At 39.4% G+C, this 22641-nt stretch overlaps 1 protein-coding gene across 1 annotated transcript in view; it reads right to left on the reverse strand.

The window, feature by feature from the left end:
* The window catches only part of ACADL (acyl-CoA dehydrogenase long chain), a 31846-nt gene extending 12464 nt beyond the window's left edge, over positions 1 to 19382 (reverse strand). The window contains exons 1-8 of the mRNA XM_037523972.2: positions 19239 to 19382; positions 12521 to 12676; positions 8787 to 8924; positions 6738 to 6902; positions 6501 to 6567; positions 3929 to 4093; positions 2910 to 3011; positions 1774 to 1887 (exon numbers count right to left, since the gene is read on the reverse strand). Coding sequence (XP_037379869.1) covers positions 1774 to 1887; positions 2910 to 3011; positions 3929 to 4093; positions 6501 to 6567; positions 6738 to 6902; positions 8787 to 8924; positions 12521 to 12676; positions 19239 to 19315 — 984 coding nt within the window. The 5' untranslated portion in view covers positions 19316 to 19382. The remainder of the gene's footprint in view (positions 1 to 1773; positions 1888 to 2909; positions 3012 to 3928; positions 4094 to 6500; positions 6568 to 6737; positions 6903 to 8786; positions 8925 to 12520; positions 12677 to 19238) is intronic.
* Between the last annotated feature and the right edge of the window lie 3259 nt (positions 19383 to 22641).

Here is a 22641-nt window from a genome sequence, read left to right on the forward strand (position 1 = left end):
AAATCACTGATACAATGAAATGAAAGGGAATATAAATGAAAATGAAAGGGAATATAAAGTATGGCATTCTTTCTCATAAGTACATTGCAATTTAGGCGAGTCAAGTTATATGTTTTTAAAAATGTATTCTTGAATGTGTGCCTCATTTTTATAGATTCAAAGCTTCTTTTAGATCTGTCAATAAGAAAAATAAAGTGTAGAGAAGATTTCTCAGGATGCAAAAAGTTAACATGCTGAATATATTGGCAGCAAATAGTTCTCAAAATGACATGGAGTAGGTCCAGATCGGGAGCACAAATTTAATAAAAAGATTACTTTTAATGGAACAAAATGGAGGAAGCGATTATGTTAAGAGGAAAGCAATAACAAAAGCTACCCTTAATGAGTGCTTACTTAGCCAACATTCGAAACACTTGTGTTTGCTTCCTCCATATAATCATCACAGAAACTCTGAGGTAGTTACTGATATAATTCATATCTTAAATAAGGATATACTTCTCAAAGGGATACTATAACTTGTTTACAACACAGAGACTCAAGTATCAGCGCTGGTATATACACCACACTTCATTTCTACCCTGCTGGTCTCGAAAAGTTACCAAAGTGTTTTGTTTCTCCTTTTTCCATCACAAAGATCATTCTACTTAAAACTTTTCAAGTAGATTTCCAACTCCAGGTTTTATTGCTGGTAAAAGATTCTGCCAATTTGATGACTGCATTTTAATAAACTGTACTTTAAGAAGAAACCAGAGGGTCTGAAAGTTGATTGGCATATGTAGGGGCAGGAATGGGCCACTGAGCAGGTTTTCTATGATCCCATGCAGATGGGGTAAAGGAGGAGAGAGTTCTGGAACCCTCAGTGGCTTTTGCTTGTTTTTATTGGGATTACCAGGTACACAGCAGGCAGGGGTGCTGGGGGGCCGAGAGGCTGGCAGGCCTCCCAGCCCACAACACGTCTTCACTCTGGGCTCTCCAGCCTTCTCTCACATTCTCTCTGCTCTTCTCATGGATCTGCTTGGCTTCTGCTGGCGTCCCCATGATGCCGCCCTTATAAACTCAGACTCTCAGCCCAGGTGTATTCACTTCAGGTGCCCGCCATCAGGCATGCATTCAGGACCACAGGGTTCCCTCATCTATCTTAATGGCGGGAGGGCAGAAAAGCCTGATACTTTTACCTTACCCTACAGCATAGCTTGTGATTATGACCCCTGCGTACTGAGTTCCTGACAAAATCCAACCTTAATTAAATATAATCATTTACCTTCTCCACGTTTGAGTCCAGGAAGAAAAGCCATTTTAGTAAAGTTGATGAAAAGAAAATGCTGAAGGTACCACTCTCAATTCATGATCACTAACTTCATCTCTGTTCTCAATACAGCCAGAGTTTCTCCAATTCTGTTTCTCTTATTTCAATCTTTCATACCCTAAGGACCCCTCATCTCCTTGGACACCTCCATGCCTCTTCACTCACTTCTTTTTCCTGTTGTTATTTAAGGAAATGGCAGTCTTCAGAAAAGTGATTTAGCAATTTTCTTCTGATAGGGCTTCCTATTCCTCCTGGTACAAAAAGGAAGCACCTCTCCTGTTGAGATGGGAAGGTTTTATCTTTCCATGTTGTTTGACACCGGTACCCCTACATTTTCTCAAAGATCCTATGCAGTTGATTGTGTTCTCCACAAGCACAATCTTTTCTTCTTTACTAAATCCTTCCACTAGGTATTAAATATCAGATAAGTAAATTCATATCACCTAATACTAAGCAAACAAACTTACCTGTATATGTGCAACTGTTTTCCCAAAAGCTTTTCTTTGTTTAACATAGTTCCTGGTTTCTTCAAACATGAATTCACAGGCTGAAATTGCCAACTCAGCAATCAATAGTCTTTCCTGTAACCCAAACAGTTGGTCTTGAACATTATTTTAATTATACAAGTTATTTTCACATCATTTCAGCAGCAAATCTCATAATCTTCATAAATCTACTAAAAATTAATTGATTCCATAACTCTTTATAAGAACTCTTTATAAGAAAAGGCTCCCATAGAAATTTATAAGAATATTTTGACATATCTGTAATAACACTCTAAAGAAAATCCTTTATTTTTATGTCTTTATAAAGATATAGATAGAATTAACTGAATTCCCTCTTGTTTATTCATCTCTTAAAATAATTCTGAAGTCTTAATTTTTTATTTATTGATCTCTGTGCATTACATATCCTAATATATCTGAAAATCAGCACCTTAAAGTGCTTAGATTAAATTCTTCCAATTAGTACAGAAGATACACAATCAGTTTAATTCTACCTCACTGGTGATTTTCATATTTTATTTCCATGCCAGGGTTCCTAGCCTTTGTGCTCAATTTCCTATTTAATTCACACTGTGACAGTCACTCAACATATGTCCCCTTCTTCTGTGGTTATATGAGACACAATGACCAAAAACAGACATGAGGGGTGACCTTATGTGACTACCGCTTCTATGCCTGAACTCAGCATCTTTCCCCTTTGACTCAAGGGTACTTTAAAAAAAAACTTCCAAATATTTGGATTGATATATTCTTATAAAGAGGTAAGAGTTCTCAGCCAAAGTTAGCTAAGAAGCTAAAATAATTTCAAGGAATCACAGAAATATCTACTTTACTACTCACAAGCTATGACTGGAGATCCCTGAGTTAAGTTATTCCCTTATCTATCCTACACAAACTCATTTTTTTATTATTATTCTTTTTTCACATCACTGCACTGTTCATTTTTAAATAATATTTGCTCACAAACTTATATTTTCTATAACGTTCAAGATAGATGCAAATGATTTGTTATATCACAAGATCTGTATGCGTGGGTTTACATTATACTACTCCAGTCTACCATCTAATCAAGAGATAGACTCTTTGGCATTTCTGACCTGTGGAAGCTCTTGCATGAGGTAATAGAAGCCTTTATTCTCTTCTCCAAGCAGGGCACTAGCTGGCAACCGCACATCTTCAAAGAATAATTCTGCAGTATCCTAAGTGATCAGACAATTAAGCAGAGCATTCATTTAACTCTTCTAACAACCCAATGAAAAAGCAACACAACAAGCAAACAGACTGAGCGCCAAGTCAGAGAGCTGAATGAACACAAGCAAGGGATAAAGCAGGGATTTAAGCCCAGCTTAAGCTGACCACAAAACCTGTGGCTTTCCTACTGCAATGTCACTCACTCAAGTTCTAATATTGTCCAGTTTTACAGGTAGTGAGAACTAAGAATTTCTAATCTTATTGAATAAAATAAATTCTTTCTGGTACTTAAAAATTACCAGAGTTAAAATTTTCTTTTTTTATTTAATCATTTTCTTCAATAATAATTTCAGAGGTCCTATTATCCTGCATTTAATGTTGCCATTTCTTTTTTTTAGCAACAAGCAAGGGATTTATTTATTTATTTATTGAGATTTATTTATTTATACAAGCACTGGGTACAATCAGAAGCGCAGGAGGGTGAGAGAATTCACCAGAGTCAGAGCGGAGAGTAGAACAGGCAGACTGATGCAGTATACTGCTGAGGGGAGCAGCAGGTGCGGCAGGAGAGGTCTGGGCGCCATGTGGGACCCTCGCCTAGTGGTCGGGGGTCGAACCAGCGCTGCAGAGGCTGCGGGCAGCCTCCCAGGAAGGCCCCTAATGTTGTCATTTCTAAAGGATTCAAAATACCCTATTCACCTCCACTGCTGACCACCAGAAAGAGACACAGGTATATAAATGGTGAATTAAACCTCTAGTGTTATTCTTGGGAAGGCTATTTTAGGACTTCAGCATAGGGAGGTGTGACTTGTCACCTGTAGTTCTACAGACTAGGTGAAACTGAGTAAATGTAATTATTTCTAATTAATAATTTATTAATAATGGAGTCAATGATTACTCGACTATGATTTATATTATGACTTACCTGGGCTTTTAGACCCATTTTATGTAGCTTTCGTCCCTTGATAAATCCTTTCATTCCATTTTCCACCAGAAAAAGGCTAATGCCATGGGCTGGCGAGCGAGCTTCTCGGCTTGTCACGGCCACCACGATCACAACGTCACTGAGCCACCCATTAGTGATGAAAACCTGCAGATCAAGCACACCAAGACTGCACAACCACGCAGGTCCCTGGGCAAGCCACAACTAGGGGCCATAGAGCAAGAATACTGAACGTAAAAGACAGGTTTTATCCTTCTCACTGTATCTATCCCAGTGCACTGATGGTTTTTCATACACGAGATTAGTAAAGAGGGGGGCAAAACAAGCCAATGCTTGGAAGAACGAAGTCTCTATGTTTTCTTTCTACTAATAATACTGTAAATAATAATGAAAATGAAGGCAGGGTGCTCTTTCCAAATTAAAACAAAATTGCCTATGAAAATGATAAACTGTTTTATTGTGTAGTTTTCATTAATTAATTTATTTTTGTTTTCAAACATCCTTGTTTGTTTTTTCACAATACAGCATTTCTCCCCTCAAGTGTGGCCACCATAGTTTTCCCATCAGGAACGTGCCCACCATCCAGCAAGCTCCACTGTGTTCCTCTCCCATTCTATCCTTTACCCCTCCTTCTTCTTTCTCCCCCTATTTTAGAAAGAAGCTGCAGATAAGAAAAAGGAATCTGCTCTAAATGGTGCAATTGTATTAAAGAATTTGTGCTCTTAGATTTATCAGTTTCTGAAAAAGCATAGTTTTTATTTTTATCATTTTCCTCTGCTGTTAAAAACCTTGTATGGATGTTTTTTTTTTTTTTTTTTAAATAGAGGCATGTTTTATTTATTTATTTTGTTTGTTTGTTTGTTTATACATGCACTGGGTACAGTCAGAAGCACGGGAGGGTGAGAGAATTCACCAGAGCCAGAGCGGGGAGCAGAGCAGGCAGAAGGACCGAAGTACACTGCTGGGGGGAGCAGCGGGCGGCAGGAGAGGTCTGCGCGCCATGTGGGATCCTCCGCCGGTGGCCGGGGAGCAGCCGGGGATCGAACCGGCGCCGCAGAGGCCGCGGGCAGCTTCGCGACCCAGCGCTCAACCGCTGCGCCACCGGGGAGGCCCCCTTGTATGGATGTTTTATTGGGCATAAACTAATTCATGTGTTGCTGTACTATGTGTACTTACTTATTCCTTTACTTAGGCTTGCTTTAATTTTTCTACTCTTTCTAATAGAGTTTGGGAACATATTCAGTGTTTCCATAAAAGATGAACTGAGGCAGCAATTTCTGCCCACTTGTATCTATGCAAGTGTCCTTTATTCTTCTAACTCTTTTCCTAATAAACCTGCTCCTTAAATTTAAAAAAAAAAAAAAAAACAGACAAGCTGAGCCAAGTGTACAAAGATGAAGTCCTAAATATCCTACTTTTCTGCCAAAATTAGTCCACCGTGGGTAGAGTTAACTGATTGTATATCAGCAGTAAACTTATAATTCTTAGGGTAAATAATTTAAAATAATATTTCTTAAAATATGTTTGAAAAACATCAGTGACTTAAGAAACTTTATAAATAGAATTTCCTAGGGTATAAGGCATACTGAATTCAACTTTAAAAGGTTCACAATGCATATCAAAGAGTGGAAAATTGTGTATATTTTCCAAATGTATTGGATAGCACGAGTTTTTTTTTCTTTATAGTAATTATAAAACTAGATTATGGAGTGGTCTTTAGAAAAGGACTACTCAAAATGTGTTCTTCAGACCAATATCAGTCCACAAACTGATCTACATAAGCACAGAAACTGCATGTTTACAAAATTTCATAGCAATTTGACAAGGCCACATCATTCAAACTTTTATTTTTGTAAATATAAAGGTATGGTCTAAAACTACTTAGAAATTAAAAAAAAAAAAATCAGTCCTGCAACAGGCCTTGAAACAAGATTTCCTTACAGTAGAAAATGGACATCTTACCCTCACTTAACAGTTAACAAGTATTTACTGAGTGCATACCAGATTCAGTTTTACATAGAAGAAACCTCTACCATCAGCAACATTAGTCTCTAAGGGATATATTTACTACTGAATCTGTCTGTAACCTTAAAAAGGGGCTCTCCAGTTCTATCAGTAGGTTGCTATGACTCTTAGAAGGACTGAAGGGCTCTCAAATTCTATCAAAGATATTTTTCTCTTCTAAGATATTATGAAACTTTTTGATATTTACAAGAAAGTTTTTTTCCCAATTTCTCATTAAAGTTTTATGATGATTAGTTGTTGTTTGTGCTGTGCTTCAACAATGTGAGCCTTACTTTCCCCATTTCTGGCTTAAGAAAGGCTGTCTGAAAGCTACAAGAGCAGCAGTCATCTTAGAGAGGGGTCAAGCAAAATGCAAAGTGAAATAGGAGCCCACTTCACATAACAAATTCTTACTGTCTCCAAAACAAACCTAAGTAAACTCAATTCCTGCATGAGTTCCTAGAAGTGATAGAATCAATAAACAGAAGTTGTCAGACATGGGTCTGCAGTGTGTGACTTAGGTGAAGACTGTGGACGCCCCTTTACACACCTTGCTCCCATTCAGAATCCAGTCACTTCCATCCTTTTTGGCATTTGTTCTCACTCCTTGCAAATCACTGTAATTGAAAGACAGGATGAAAAATACATTAATTGGTAAAAACTGAGGTTGGAAGTTCTCTGTGTTTGTCTTCGTAATTCTCCTAGCATATCCAGAGTTGTACTGAGCAGCTATTTGTTGTTAGGGCAGTGTTTCCAAGAATTCATAACCAACTGAATGTTTATTTACCTTCCAGCTCCAGGCTCTGTCATTGCAATGGCCCCAATACATTTCCCTGCAGTCATCTGCGGGATGAAGCGCTTAATCTGTTCTTCTGAGCCATAATTTGCAATATAGGGCATGACAATATCTGAATGAAGACTAAAACCTGGACCTGTACAATTTGAATATGCTCTTAAAAAGAAAAAAAGAAAATTTAAAGCATAAAATAGCAGTTTTGCCCTGTGTTTAGTTTGTTTCTCAATTTAAAAATAACAACAAATTATGAAAGGTCTTATCACATTGTATGGTAATAACATGTCTTCCCACAAACCTATGAAGTTCCTGAAGGTTTTTTTTCCTTTATTTTTTACTAATCTCTAAATTTGTGGCTCTCACATAACAGTGCACTAACAGAATTTAATGATCACTTAAGTGATGAATTAAAAGACAAAATCTTTAAAGATATTCATAATCTATAACTGCATTACCTTTACATAGCAACATTTTGACAAATTACCTTTGCCATTAGAATATAATCTAATACAGCCACAGTTACTGTGTGAATTTTGTACTTCACTAGGTTCTTTATAAATTACAGGACATGGCCTCCCTGAGTATGGCCTCCCTGGACATGGCTCAAGGGGTTGAGCACCGCATTAAGAAGCAACCTGCAGCCTCTGCAGCATGAGTTCGATCTCGTGGCCACCAGGGAGAAACCACATGGCGAAGCCGACCTCTCCTGTCTCACCTGCTGCTCCCCTCAGCAGTGTATTTCAGTCAGTCTGCCTGTTCTGTTCCCCACTGTCTCTGGTGAATCCTCTCACACCCCACATCTCTGGCCTGTACCCCAGCTTTTGTATGCATAAATGAGTGAATCTTTACAATAAATAAATAAATAAATAAATAAATTACATGACATGGAAAAAAATTCCTATTTCTTACATAGTTGTCACAATAATAATCTTGAATAGCTGCAAAATATTATCAAGGTGCCTCCCCGGCGGCACAGCGGTTGAGCGCTGGGCTGCAAAGCTGCCCGCAGTCTCTGCAGCACCGGTTGGATCCCGGTCCCACATGGTGCGCAGACCTCTCCTGCCGCCCGCTGCTCCCCTCAGCAGTGTACTTTGGTCCTTCTGCCTTTTCTGCTCTCCGCTCTGGCTCTAGTGAATTCTCTCACCCTCCCATGCCTCTGACTGTACCCAGTGCTTGTATAAATAAATAAATAAATCTTTAAAAAAAATTTAAAAAAAAATTATCAAGAGATTATGTACTATAATTTACTTATTCATTTCCCCATTGATTGACATCTAGATTACTTCCAAGTTTGGGGGTCTATGATCTACCATAACTGTGATTTCTGTACATAGCATTTTTTTCTATTAAATTATTTCCTTAAAATAAATTCTTCAAAGTGGCATCCTAGATTAAAGAGCAGAAACATTTTGTTTTTATACATATCTATATTTTTAATCCCCAAAGCATTTATTGTTTTAAATATAATACCCCAAGTGTATATGAGTTAATTACTCTAAATGTAACTATGTCAGTGGTAGGTATTATGATTTTCATTTTCATTAACTTTTCTGGGTATACAAAATAATACCTTCAGTTTAATTTAATTGCATTTGTTTGGTAGAAAGGATGAATTTTTTCATCTGAAAAAACTTCATCCATGTATAATGTATTGCTGGTTCAAATCTTTTGCACATTTAGCAACTGAAATCTTTTATTTCTGCTTATATATTAAACATTTAGTGTATCTGATAGAAATATTTTTCCACTTTTCTGCTACTCAAATATAATTTTTAAACATAGAAATAACCCCATAGGCCATTGTAGAAATGAAGTTATCTCTAATTTTGAATAGCACCTATTTGAACAACTTAAAAGAAGTCTCTTCCTATTTTTCCATGTTCAAAAAATGTGCAAGGGCATGTGAGTGGCATAATCTGTCACATTTTCCAGTGAACTTTTAATCTTAAAGGAGAATTAGAAAGCATTTTTTAAATCATCTTAGAAAACTGAAACGTTTATATTTATAAAGCAAGACTTAACTTCAAATGTGTCCATACTTACTGCTCCTCCCAGACAACAGCTGCTGAGTACAAGTCCCCACCAATCCCTCCATGGTTCTCTTTGATGTTGACACCGAGCAGTCCTTGTTTGCCAGCTTTTTCCCAAAGCTCCCTACTCACTTCTCCAGCTTTCTCCCACCTGCAAATAGCAAGCATTTTTCAATCAGTAAATTTTTTTGTATTATTTAAATAGCCATAATCTGAATTAATGAATGATTTTGTGTAGGAAGTCTCCCTTCATTTAAAGCAGTTGTAGACACTGGCCATAACCTATCTCCATCTGCTATCTCCATCTGATTTTTTATTATTTCTTTTCCTTCGTGGTCTCTTCCTGACTGTTCATATTTGTCATTTTCTTATCCCCTCTTGAGTATTTCCTGGCCCTGTAAATTACATCCATTGATAAGTGTGTTTGTAGTTTCTCTCAGCTAGTACTCTTAGGGTGCAAGTTTATTTGTTCCATATGGTTATAGAAATTTGCCCAACCTATTCTGTAAAGGTGATCATCCTCTGCATACTTCCTTAAAGGTAACTGCCCTCTGCATATTTCCTTAACGTGCTGACATTATAGGAAATGTATACATAAAAGCTGACAAGAGTAGGCAATCTTATTACCGTTTAAGTAGAAACAGCAGAACAACAGAGGCATCTTATCAAATGAACTTCTGAAAAGATTAGATATCTCAGTAATATTGTGCAACTGCTGCATTTTTTCTTTAAAAATGAGAATGGCATGATGAAGAGATGGCTACTTAGAAATAAAGAATCTGAGAATTTTTGTGCCTTTAAAAAAAAGTTAAAAAAAGTATAAAAAACAGTAAAAAAAAAAAGTAAAAAAAATAAAAGTAACAGGAAGGAAGAAGTCAAACTATATCTATTCACAAATGATATGATGATATACATAAAGAACCCCAAAAACTCCTCAATCTGCTAAAGATGGAGCTTCCATATGACCCAGCAATTCCACTCCTAAGTATTTACCCAAAGGACACAGAATCATTAATTCAAAATTGCACCGGCACCCCTATGTTTATAGCAGCACCATTTACAATAGCTAAGCTATGGAAACAACACAAATGCCCAAAAATAGATGACTGGATTAAGAAGATGTGGTGCATATACACAATGGAATATTACTCAGCAATCAAAAAGATAAACTCATGCAATTTGCGGCAACATGGATGGAGCTGGAGGGGATCATGCTCAGCGAAATAAGCCAGAAAGAAAAAGAAAAATACTGGATGGTCTCACTCATAGTAGGAATTTAGAAAACCTAAATAAGGGACCAGGAAAAAGACTAATTATAATAAAGTAAAAATCAGAATCAACAAGCTACTATAAACCAGAGAAGTACTACAGGGAGGGGGGGGGCTGGTAGGGGAGGAGAGATATGGGTTAAAATAAGGGGGGTGGGAATCATATGGGGAATATTGCCAAAATGAAAATGCATACATTGTGCAAAAATGAAAAATGATGTAAAAATATAAAAAAGAAAAAAAAGGAGAAACAATAGAATATAATAATAAGAGATTATAGGTGATTTATGGATAGGGAAGCTCTTTATTATGATACTTGAAGAAGAAATGAATAAAAGAGTGATGAGATTCACTATGAGAAATCTGAAATGTTTGTGAAATAATTAAAATGATTGACAAAATGGGGCCTCTCCAGTGGCGTAGCGGTTGAGAGCTGGGTTGCAAAGCTGCCCGCAGCCTCTGCAGCGCCGGTTCATTCCCCGGCTGCTCCCCGGCTGCTCCCCGGCCACCGGAGGAGGGTCCCACATGGTGCACAGACCTCTCCTGCCGCCCGCTGCTCCCCTCAGCAGTGTACTTCGGTCCTTCTGCCTGCTCTGCTCCCCGCTCTGGCTCTGGTGAATTTCTCTCACCCTCCCGCGCTTCTGACTGTACCCAGTGCTTGTATAAATAGATAAATAAATCTTAAAAAAAAAAAAAGATTGACAAAATGAATAAAATAAAATGATAAAAATGATTAAAATAAAATGTGAACAGGGGAAAATGTTCATATTTATACACACATATGTATACAGGTAACTAATTGTATTAAGAACATCTACAATTCAATAATAGAATGAATGAGTGATATGAGCAGATCAATCACAAAAAGAAGAGACAAAAAATGTTGAAAAATTAAGCAAATATTTCATTTTATTCATAGGCAAATAATACAATTGAGAAATAAAAAAAGTAATAGATATAGTAGGATTTGGGGTATTTGAAGATACTGATTTAAAGTAAACAGATGCCTCAAGAACACAGAAATCACACAGCATGTGTGTTTTGATGTAGATATTGCCTAAAGTAGGGCCTCCCCGGTGGCACAGCGGTTGAGCGCTGGGTTGCGAAGCTGCCCGCGGCCTGCGACGCCGGTTCGATCCCTGGCTGCTCCCCGGCCACCGGAGGAGGGTCCCACATGGCGCGCAGACCTCTCCTGCCGCCCGCTGCTCCCCTCAGCAGTGTACCTCGGTCCCTCTGCCTGCTCTGCTCCCCGCTCTGGCTCTGGTGAATTCTCTCACCCTCCCGCGCTTCTGACTGTACCCAGTGCATGTATAAACAAAACAAACAAACAAATAAATAAATAAAGCATGCCTCTATTAAAAAAAAAAAAAAAGATATTGCCTAAAGTAGCTTTGGAAATATTTTATTGACGCTAAATGTATCAACTTCAATCATGTTTACCTCATGACCTTGCCAATAATTTTTTCTGGAAGAAAATTTAAAACAGCAAAGAAATAAAAATGATTCTTCTACTGTGATATATACTATGCTTCTATTGTCTTTAAGAAGCTATTTGCATTTCACCAAAGACTATTCATGGTATCAGAGTTTAGCTAAATTGGTTATTCTTACAAAGAAAATATTTTAATAAAAATATAATAGAAGATATTTAAACATTAAAAAACATTCTAACTCAGGCCTCCGTTGGTGGCACAGCAGTTGAGCGCTGGGCTGCGAAGCTGCCCACAGCCTCTGCAGCACTGGTTCGATCCCCGGCCGCCGGTGAGGGTCCCACATGGTGCACAGACCTCTCCTGCCGTGCCCGCTGCTCCCCTCAGCAGTGTTCTTCCTCATTCTGCCTGTTCTGTTACCCATTCTGGCTCTGGTGAATTCACTCACCCTCCTGCGCTTCTGATTGTACCCAGTGCTTGTATAAATAAATTAAAAAAAAAAAAAGTTTTTTTTAAAAAAAAAAAACATTCTAACTCTAGTTACATTGGTGTTGAGCGAATTTTGGAAACACAGCAAAAGCCTATTTTAATAGAAATTATACTTTGTTGGTAAATAAGGTAATCAGTAATTAAGAAATGTTTCATACAGTAATGAAATTATTATGAGATAGCCAATTGCCTACCAAGATTTGCATTTTACTGGCATTTGAGCTTTTATGTACTTTAATTTATTCATAAGCAGAAAAAGAAAGAATATGGAATTAACTAACAGTTTGTTGTCATTTAACCAGTTTTCAACCAGGTTTTAAACTGAACTGCAGATTTTCAGATTTTCTTATGTTTGAGTTGCATGTTGTAAAAATCATTTAAAATGCTTTGAACTAGCTTAAGAATATTGTAATCTTACAGTATTATACTGAAGAGCAGTCAAAATGCTAGTAAAGCACTGAACACCGTATTTTTTTTCATAGAACACACAGCATACTAGGGAATGGTCTTTATTGTATTCTTAGTGTACATTATTTTAAAGGAAAAAATGTGCCACTTACTCTGCGTGATAAGGAATCACTTCTTCTTGAAAAAACTTCCTTACACTTTCCCGGAAGATGTCATGCTCTGAAGAGAAGATTCTTCTAATTCCTATATCTGTTAATTTTTTAGCAGAAGGAGTTTCTAGTCGTTCGTCTGCTCCGGAGTGAGACCATCTTAAAAATACACATAAAGAAAATTAAATGAATTGTTAAGTCTTCAGTTAATGTCACTGAACAACATGGATGATTAACTCAGTTAACAGCAGGATAAGTCTTTTTTTCCCCCCAGATACACGTAAGAAGTAGGCAGAAAGTGACAAATTTGCTCAAATTTGACCTCTCTACTTTTGATAGAATCTACCCTGTTAGGATGAGATTAAGCAGTAGTTTACTCTTATTCAACTCACTTTTCATTCAAATTCCATAAAGAGGACATATTTATAGACATGATTACAGATTTGAGTTCAGGTAAAACAGCACTGTCACATGATGTGAATTAAATTATGTAAAATTCAAATAGTACAACTAAGAAAAATACTGGTAAGTTACCATGTCATGTATGATGTTTAAAATAACGCAAACCCTTCCAAATTAATATTTTATCCAGAATCACACAACTTCAAATGGCAAGCATACAAGGTGTAAACTAGATTGATCTAATTGCCACATTACAATCTGCAAGAGAACTCTCACCAGGAACCAAATGATCCAGTACTTTGATCTTAGACTATCCAGCCTCTAAAAGTATGAGAATTAAATTCTGTGGTTTAAGCCATTCAGTCTATGGTGTTTTATTAAGACAGCCTGAGTTAATATACACTTACTATACATTTTGTGCCATTTTGTTTTAGGCTTATCTTTAACATGCAATTTTCAGTTGAGTTCTGTGGTAATTCAATCTGAGATGCCTTTCCATTGGTAACTTTAGTTGTGAATATTTAGTACTACAATTTTTTTTTAAAATATGGAGAGGGCAGTTAGGAGGTTTTCATCAGTGCAGGGCCCAAGATTTAGCCTGGGGGCCATGACCTCATAACCATATGGGATGAGCCCAGGTCATCAAATTCATCCACATTAAACTTAGCAAAGCTCCAATACTTTGGGGGATGTGGCTCTTCCAGTGGCTAGGGATCTTGAACTTGGCCTGTGTAGGCACTTAATCCATGCTACTCGTTCTGCTGCTTGGTGTGGATGACTTAGCCAGTGTGGACCCTGGCCACTGCGCACTGGGGTTTTCCAGACGTTCCTGCATGCCTATCTGGAGTCTGTCAGTCCCAGCACAGGACCACACCTTGTTGATATAGATCACATGGAAGGTTTGGGTTCTCACTTGAATATGAAACCCCTCTTTCTTTTTTAAAAAGTTTGTTTATTTATGCACACAAGAACCGGGGTACAGTCCAGAGGTGGGGGGGAGGGTGAGAGGATTCACCAGAGAGAGAATGGGGAACAGAACGGGCAGATTGACTGAAGTACACTGCTGAGGGGAGCAGCGGGCGAGTCAGGAGAGGTCTACTGGGCCATGTGGGTAGCTCCCTGGCCGGGGATCGAACTCATGCTGCAGTGGCTCTGGATAACTTCATAGGTTGCGTCTTAATACCTTGCGCCACCAGGGAGGCCTGAAACCCCTCTTTGCCACACCTTTTCACCATGTACTTGTTAGCACAAATATGGGCAGCCAAGAGGACTGGGATCCCATCCACTATGTCTCCTGCCTCAGGTCAGTTATGTGAATTGTGACATCAGGGATGCCTTTGCAGCAGCTGGACTGGATAAGGCTTAGTCTCACAATACTGGTAACACTGGGAAGGGCAGCGGTTCCTGGCAATACCAGATCCTCTGTGGTGCATAGTAAGGAAAGAGATAACACTAGATTTTATACTTGGCCTGCCGTTTGTCTATAAATGTTTATCTGGTTGCTACACAGTCCAGGTAACTTAGGATACAACCGTGTGCAAAACAAAGATCCCTGTCTCCAATCCTGCATTATTAATATTCAGTTAATAGTACTATTCAGTAATGGTAATTCAGTAATGGTAATACTACTCAGTAACAGTAATAAATACAGCGAAGAAGCAAATTATATATTATGTTAGAAAGTGGTAAGTACCATGGAAAAGTGACCAGGGATCAGACTGTGGTTGGGACAAGGAGACAGATCTTGCAGCAAAAATTTGTGTAGAGTAAATTAAATTAGACAAATGGATTTTAAGCAAATACAAAGGTGATAGAGTCAGTCAGGCAAAAAGTTTTTTTTAGTTTTTTTTTAATTATTTTCTTTAAAAGATTTATTTATGCATACAAGAAGTGGGGTGTAGGCCAGAGGTGAGGAGGGTGAGAGGATTCACCAGACACAGTGTGGGGGGTAGAACAGGCAGATTGATAGAAATACACTGCTGAGGGGAGCAGCCAGCGGATGAGACAGGAGAGGTCTGCTGTGCCATGTGTGTGGCTCCCTGGCTGGGGATCTAACTCAGACAGCATTGGCTGAGGATTGCTTGATAGTGCTGAGACTAAACTGTGGCACCACCAGGGAGGTCCTAAATTATATTTACTGAGGTAACATTGATTTATAACTTAGTATGTCTTGGAGTACAGGTTTACACCTCTACAAATATAAGTTATTTCACCACACTCACCACCAAAGCCCCAGTAGCCCTCCATTGAGCTCCCCTTCCCTTTGCTCCCCTGCACCACACTCCCCCATTTGGTAACCTTAGTCATAATCCATTGTGTTCCTCCCCCTACTATTTTCACATCTCTTGCTCTCTCCCCCTCCCTCCCCTTCTGGATGCCTCAGATATAATTCAGTAGGGTGGGATGGTGTTGAATATTTTCTAGAAAAAGCAAGGAGACCAAATGTGAATGGAGAAAAGCAGGTGAGGTCAGAGGTCACAGGAGACCAGGACATGCAGGGGCCTAACAGATCACTGCAATAATATGCAGACTAAAATTCACTGTATCCTATAACTGAAATCATTTCTTGCTCATAGAAATAACACTGCTAGGTACACATTTGTCCATATAATACCTTCATACTTGAGATTTTTCCTCGGGAATAAAAGCTGAGCTGAGACTAAAAAACTAAAGGCTCTAAGACACTGAACCAGTAGTTAAAATAATTAGTAAAAAAAGAACAGCAAAATTTACATTTAAGCCTGCCTAGATCTTGAAATTTTAGAACCCATGTTATGTTAAGCAATCTTTGGAAGATTTCTAAGTAAATATATTGAGGCACAAGAAAATGGAAAGAAGTGCCAGGGAATATAAACACTTTTAAGTCAGGCAAGAGAGATTATGCAGACGGAAAAAACCTAAAACACTTGGCAGCAAATTCGTGGGAACATCCACTTCTTACTTCAGAGACCAAGGAACCTATATTGAAAAATCGGCCCTTTTTTGCTATAAAAACCAGCAAATCTGTACTGAATAAATTGTCCATTGTTTTTCTAAGGCAATAAGCAGTTACTAATCTAATGCTTTAATTATTGTTTTTATTTTTACAATCCTCATTTAATTATAAATGATGCATGTGCTCATTGAAGTTTAAGAAGTCTGTTATAATAAGACTATATAGTATCTACCCAACCTATCCAGAGGGTCCCTCAGGGCCTTTTCTCAACATTTTGTGTATGAGAGCAGATTTTCTTCCTATACAGTAATCAAAATAACTTATTCAATAGACTTAATGCAGAAGCAGATACAAGAATCAGGTTGTTTTCTATTAAGTCAAACATAAGTGTAGGTGAGAATGTGGAGAAAAGGGAACCCTCATACACTGTTGATGGAAATGCGGACTGAGCCAGTCCCCATGGGAAATAGTTTGGCGATTTCTCAATATATTACAAATAGATCTACAGTGTGACCAGCAGTTACACTTCTAGGTATCTAATGCAAAAGATTTAATACTGAAGAATGAAAAAACTAATTTGAAGGGACACATGCACCCCTATGTTCATTGCAGCCCTATTTATAATAGCGAATTTGTGGAAACAAACTTTGTGCCCTAAGATGCGTGAATGGATTAGGAAGATGTGGTATGTAAACACAATGGAATGCTAATCAGCAATCAAAAAAGATAAATTCTTGCCATCTGTGACAATGTGAATAGAACTGGAGGGGAATATGCTGAGTGAAATAAGTCAGAAGGAGAAAGACAAATACTGGATGGTTTCCCTTGTATTGGAATAGAGAAACAAAACAAAGTGTCAGATAAAACCAAACCAGTAACAAACCCTCAAAATCTGACTGTAGAATCAAGGCTATGGAAGGAGTCAAATGGATTGTGGTGGAAACCTAGGGGCACCTTGGTGGTAGGTGTGGTGTGGTGACATATACCTGAAGGGTGTGATTCTATGTTGCTCAATCAGATCATGTAAACCACTGAGGCCTCAATAAAAAAATTAAAAAGACTTAAAAATATAAATGTTTCCCTTATCTTGGAAAAGGTGTATTTTCATAAATAATGTTATTTATGTAATTATATGTAGGGTAAATGATTTTCAGGCTTTTCTGCCCTCCCGCTATTAGGATTGCATACCTGGTGGCTGGCACCTGAATTTTGGTACATTGTTCTTTTTTTTTAAAGATTTATTTATTTATGCATACTAGAACTGGGGTACAAGCCAGAGGTGTGTGTGGGGGGGGATTCACTAGAGACAGAGTGGGGAACAGAACAGGCAGACTGACAGAAATACACTGCTGAGGGGAGCAGAGGGCGAGGCAGGAAAAGGTCTGCTGCGCCATGTGGGTTGCTCCCTGGCTAGGGATCGAACTCGTGCTGAAATGACTGCAGAGAGCTTCATAGGCTGCAACTCAATCCCTTGTGCCACCAGGGAGGCCCTACATTGTTATATTCAGTTGTATTGTTTACTTCTGTGGGCCATGGCTGCGGTATTGATATATTCGCCAAGAGGAGAAGAGAGGAGAGAGAGCTAGAGAGACTGGAAAGAGGAGAGAGCAAAGACTTGCTGGGGGCTGAGAGGCCTCCAGGTCTCCTGGCACCCCTGCCTGCTGGGTACCTGGTTGCTGCACTACATGTAAAAGCCTAATAAAACCCTGAAAAAGTCACTGAGGGCTCCAGGACTCTCTCCTTTACCTGTCTGCTCTGATCAACGAGAACCAGCTCTGTGCCTTCCTGGCACTACATTATGCAATGGGCTTATTATTGTTATATTATTACTGAGATATATTTGACATATAATGTTATATTAGTTTCAGGTGTATGACACAATAACCCATTTCTGTATATTGTGAAATTATCACCACGTTAAATCTGATTAACAACCACCACTAAACATAGTACAATTTTTTCCTTGTGATCAGAACTTTTAAGATCTACTTCTTAGCAACTTACAAATATACAGTATTATTAACTATGGTCACCTTGCTGTACATTATACTCCCATAACTTACTTGTTTTATAACTGGAAATTTATACCTTTAGACACCCTTCACTTATTTTGCCCACGCTCCCCATCAGCAAATTTTCCTTTGAATCGATGAGTTTTTTTTACCTACATATTTTTAAAAATTGCACAACAAGTGAGATCATGTGTTTGTGTCTTTCTCTGACATTTCACTTAACAAGATGCCTATTAAAGGAACCAAAATCTGTAAAATTTATGTTTGTAGATATCTATTTATATCCCTGTGGATAGATACCACATAAATAAAAGATTGCTGGGGGGAGAGGCTTCTCTAATTTTAAGTGCATAAAGAAGTCCATACCCAAATATTTGAGGGTCACTATCTTATGAAGCACAGACCAGTGGAAAAGTATGTGAATCCTAAAGTCAAGTCACCTCCAGGCTAAATTTTTCTGAACTTCCTTTAGCATTTTGTCTCCCCACTTCCATGGGACCTTACAGTACCACAATTACCTAAGTAGCACAAGTACCATATAATTGGCTAATTTATCTGCCTTGTCACCCTCACCAAATAGCAAATCCTCTAGGCTTGTCTATCCAATGAATGCATTTTATGTGTCAGATGGTATCTGAGGTTTTTGATCTTAGGAACAGTGCTTTAATAGTCAGGAAGCCACTTAGAAACTCCCTCCATTAATTCTGCATTTAATCAGTTAAAGGATCTGTGGCAAAAAAAAATCTGTGAATACCTATTCAATTTATTTCCTTTGTCGGTGTCCTCGTCAGGATTTTCTTGTCTGGGCGGTTTTCCCTGGGGCACTTCTCACATCCGCACCCCTGCGATTCTGTAGGGTGCTTTTCCCAGGTCTGCAGTGAGGAGCCTACTCCCACTTCACCATCAAGTGCAGAGTCTGACCCGGAGGCCGCCTTCCAGCTCAGTTCCAAGTGGACCAAAGGTCGCAGCTGGATCTCTCCTACCAGTTGCCACGGGGTGACCAACTGCCTCTCGCCTCGAGGGAACTCTCCCGGACGTGGACTCGGGGTACCCCCTCCCCAGCAAGCCTCAGAACCAGACCCGTGGGACTAGGCCCCTCCGTCCTGCCCCCCAACTCCCCGAGCTGGAGTTTTGCTGAAACTACCCCCCTCCCCTTTACTTTCCCGGCCAACGTCGCCGCCTCGCCAAAGTGGGTCCCCCTCAGATTCTGGGAGCCCAGGGGCGAGGCCCAGTGCCCACTTTGATCAGCTCCCTCCCCCCTACAGCCCGGCCCAAGCAGGGGCCCCTACAGTGCCAGCTCTGGGGAAGGATGGATGCTGCCAACTCAGCTCTGCAGCCTCGGCCCTGACAGCCGGGGCTGGCGGACACTCACCTCGCCGGGGGCAGCGGCCGCAGCGCGCCCCGGGCTCCCCACAAGCGAAGGGACCCGCGAAGGAGGGTTGCGGCCATGGCTGGGACCGCGAGGGGCCGACCGGAGCGTGGACACTTCTAAGTGACTCCAGGCTGACGAGGCAGGGCGGGGCGCCCGGGGCGTACAGCCGGTGGGGCCTCCCACTGTGCAGGCCCGCCCTAAAGACGTCCTGGGGCCGCTCTGATAAAGGCGCCCAGCGTGCCCTTCAGCACCCCGCAGCCCGGAAAGCGCGCTGTCCCCCAGGGGGTTGCAACCCCCTGCTGATCTTAACTCCCGAACTGCCCCTGGAGCGTTCTTATTTGTTTATCTAAGCCCTTGTACTTAAGCTTTTGTTGGCTCCTGAACTGTTTTGTCAAATGGCTGTCAACTATGGAGCCTCGAATGGATCCAAACTATCCCACAGAAGTTTCACAGGAAGTTTCTTTCGTAACAACTTGTAGCTATCTATGCGAACACTATTCAAGCCTATGATGCTGTGTCTTTTTTCTTTTTTGGGGGAAAAAAAAGCAATTTACCACTTCCCTAAAAAATAAAAAATAGCTTCCCCTCCACCACGTAGTTCAAGGGGTTAAGTCTCAGCACAATGAAGCTATCTGCAGTCTCTGAAGCACGAGTTCAATACCCCCTCCCCAGCTACCCACAGGTGCAGCAGACCTCTCCTGCTCCCCTCAGCAGTGTATTTCAGTTGATCTACCTGTTTTGTTCCCCACTCTTGTCACTGGTGAATAGTCTCATATTCCCTGCAACCACCACCCACCTCTGGCCTATACCCCAGTTCTTGTATGCATAAATCAATCTTTAAAAAAATTTTAAAATACATTGCATATGCAAATAAAAACATGTAGTTCAGTTCTCCAATGACATTTGATTTGGATTAATATCTTGCCATTTCCCTTTTACTCATCAAATGCTGCTTAATAATCTACACTTCAAAATAATGAAGCTTGAGCTATTGAAATTATATGCATTTGGTTTATTGTAATAGGAAATCTCTGCAGGTTTTTGAACTCTAAAGAGTTAACAGTGAGGATTTCTTCAGAGGTAAATAAGGACATTAAGGTCTTTTTCATAGGGGAAGTTAATCAAGGGACTGAAATGGTGCTTGTAAAACAGATATACTCTGGCTAGAAATCAAGAATAATTAAGTGAATGCAGACTATAAAGAAGTTTAAAAAAGAAAGTTTAATTCCAAACAGAAGCATGCAACCAGTTTTAGCTTACAAGGCCCAAGGCAGGCTTTGTAGAATTTTGGACTTTGTTTATTGGCTGCCTTAAGTTACATTGACCACTAGGAATCTGTGCTGAAAATTGGTTGGCCAAGTAACTTGCCAGTGTGGGGCAATAAGAGACAGTTTTCCAATCTCTGAAAAATAAGGATAATAATAAAACACAACTCAGGTGCCTCAGTGTGGTCCCACAATCATTGCAGCAGTAGCACTGGAATCAAAATATCCGATTTTAAGGGCTGAGATTATGTCTAGTTAACAAGTGTCACAGGTGATTTTTTTTCTTTTTAAAATTTTTGTTTACATTAATTCACTGGGCACACCAAGACCTAAGCTGGAAACCTCTCTGTTTCTGTTTCTGAAAAGGAGCTGCTAAGCAAATAAATCTTTCCTGCTAAAGGATCTTAGGCCTGTTGCAGTAAATAATCCAATGCAATTGTAAATAACAAGTTTGCTTACTTGATAAACCTTTCTTTAGAGAGCTTTCCTTCTAAGTTTTAGCTTATCTAAACGAGGTTTTTTTTTTTTTTTTTTTTTAAAGATTTATTTATTTATACAAGAACTGGGGTACAGTCAGAGACATGGGAGGGTGACAGAATTCACCAGAGACAGAGCAGAACAGGCAGATGGACCAAAGACTCTGCTGAGGGGAGCAGCAGGGGGCTGCGGGAGAGGGCTGCTGTGCCATGTGGGATTCTCCCAGCAGTTGGGATGGAACCCGCGCTGTAAAGGCTACGGACAGCTTCACAGCGCGGCACTCAACCCTCTGTGCCACCATGGAGGCCCCTAAACGAGGTTATAGTTTAAGAAGGCTGGATAGCCAGCCAAGCTGAGCTATCTCTCAAAGAACATCCCTGAATGTCCATCTTTCCCCCTGTGTCTAGCAGTTTTACAGCAAATAGTTGTGCTTGCTAATCAATGTTATCAATGTAAGACGGTTGTGTATAAAAGAAATGCTTTATCTCTAGACAGGTGCTCCGACCTTACAGGACTATCTAGGTCTGAGACCTCATGCATGAGTAATAAAGCTTCTCCTGACCTCACCATTCCTGAAGTACCCTTTTGTTTTTCTCTTGCCTGGGTAAAAGGCTAGAATTTCTTTTCTTTTCTTTTCTTATATATATATATATATATATATATATATATATTTACATCATTGTTCATTTTTAAACAATATTTGCTTCCCCCTACCCTCTCAGGTGCAGTCCCCATAGAGTTTCTAAAAGGCTAGAATTTATTTCTGCAACATTTCCTTATTTGTAAAATGGGGCTATGAATAGTATCTAACACTCAGGGCCTTGATGTGGCTAAAGCAAGACATGTGGTCTGGCAGCAGGAGGAACCACAGTACAAAGTAAAACCATGACTGTTTTTTCTCACTTAACTCTTAGAGGTCATGTTCTTTCCACGATGCTTGGGAAACAAACAAAACCCACTGATTTAGTTACCATCATTCATAGTTCCCAATATTTATGCTAATATACTTTTTGGACACTTTATGTGATCCTTGTGTAGTGCTCAGATCCCAGGTTACGAGGAGGAAAGAGGAACTGAAATGTGGGCCAAAATTAGCAGATTATGTCATATTTAAAATAGAGGAAAGAAAAGTGCAGCAATGGCAGAGCTCAGATGGAATCTGCCAGAATTCTCCAAGGGCCTCTTTGTGCATGGAGGTGGCCATCTAGGAAGCAGAGACTTGGTAGCTGTGACATTAGTTCTCTGAACCTCATTTACCCATCTGTAAACGAAAATAACAGTACTTATATCATGGGGTTATTGGGAGAATTTTTCAGATAATGGAGAGAAAATGGTTGGAAATACAGGATTAAAACAAGCACTTAATAAATGGTAATAATTGAGAATTATGCATATTCTGGAATTCAAAAAAGGCAGAAAGCTCTTAAAAATACTCGTTTTAAAAATCCAAATACAGAGAAGAAAAAATCATGCCTACTTTTCTAACAAAAATCTAAAAACCCTTAAACTTTCAGAGTATGTGACGGGAATTATTAAGTACTTATTGTAATCCTGTATTTCCAACCATTTCTCTCCATTATCTGTGGACAGCTTCATAGATTGTGCCCTAACCCCTTGCGCCAGCAGGGAGGCCCTATACCATGCCTCTTAATTAGAGACTA

Source organism: Talpa occidentalis, unplaced genomic scaffold, assembly GCF_014898055.3.
Source record: "Talpa occidentalis isolate TD23 unplaced genomic scaffold, MPIMG_talOcc4v2.1 talOcc4.3, whole genome shotgun sequence".
Classification (NCBI taxonomy): domain Eukaryota; kingdom Metazoa; phylum Chordata; class Mammalia; order Eulipotyphla; family Talpidae; genus Talpa; species Talpa occidentalis.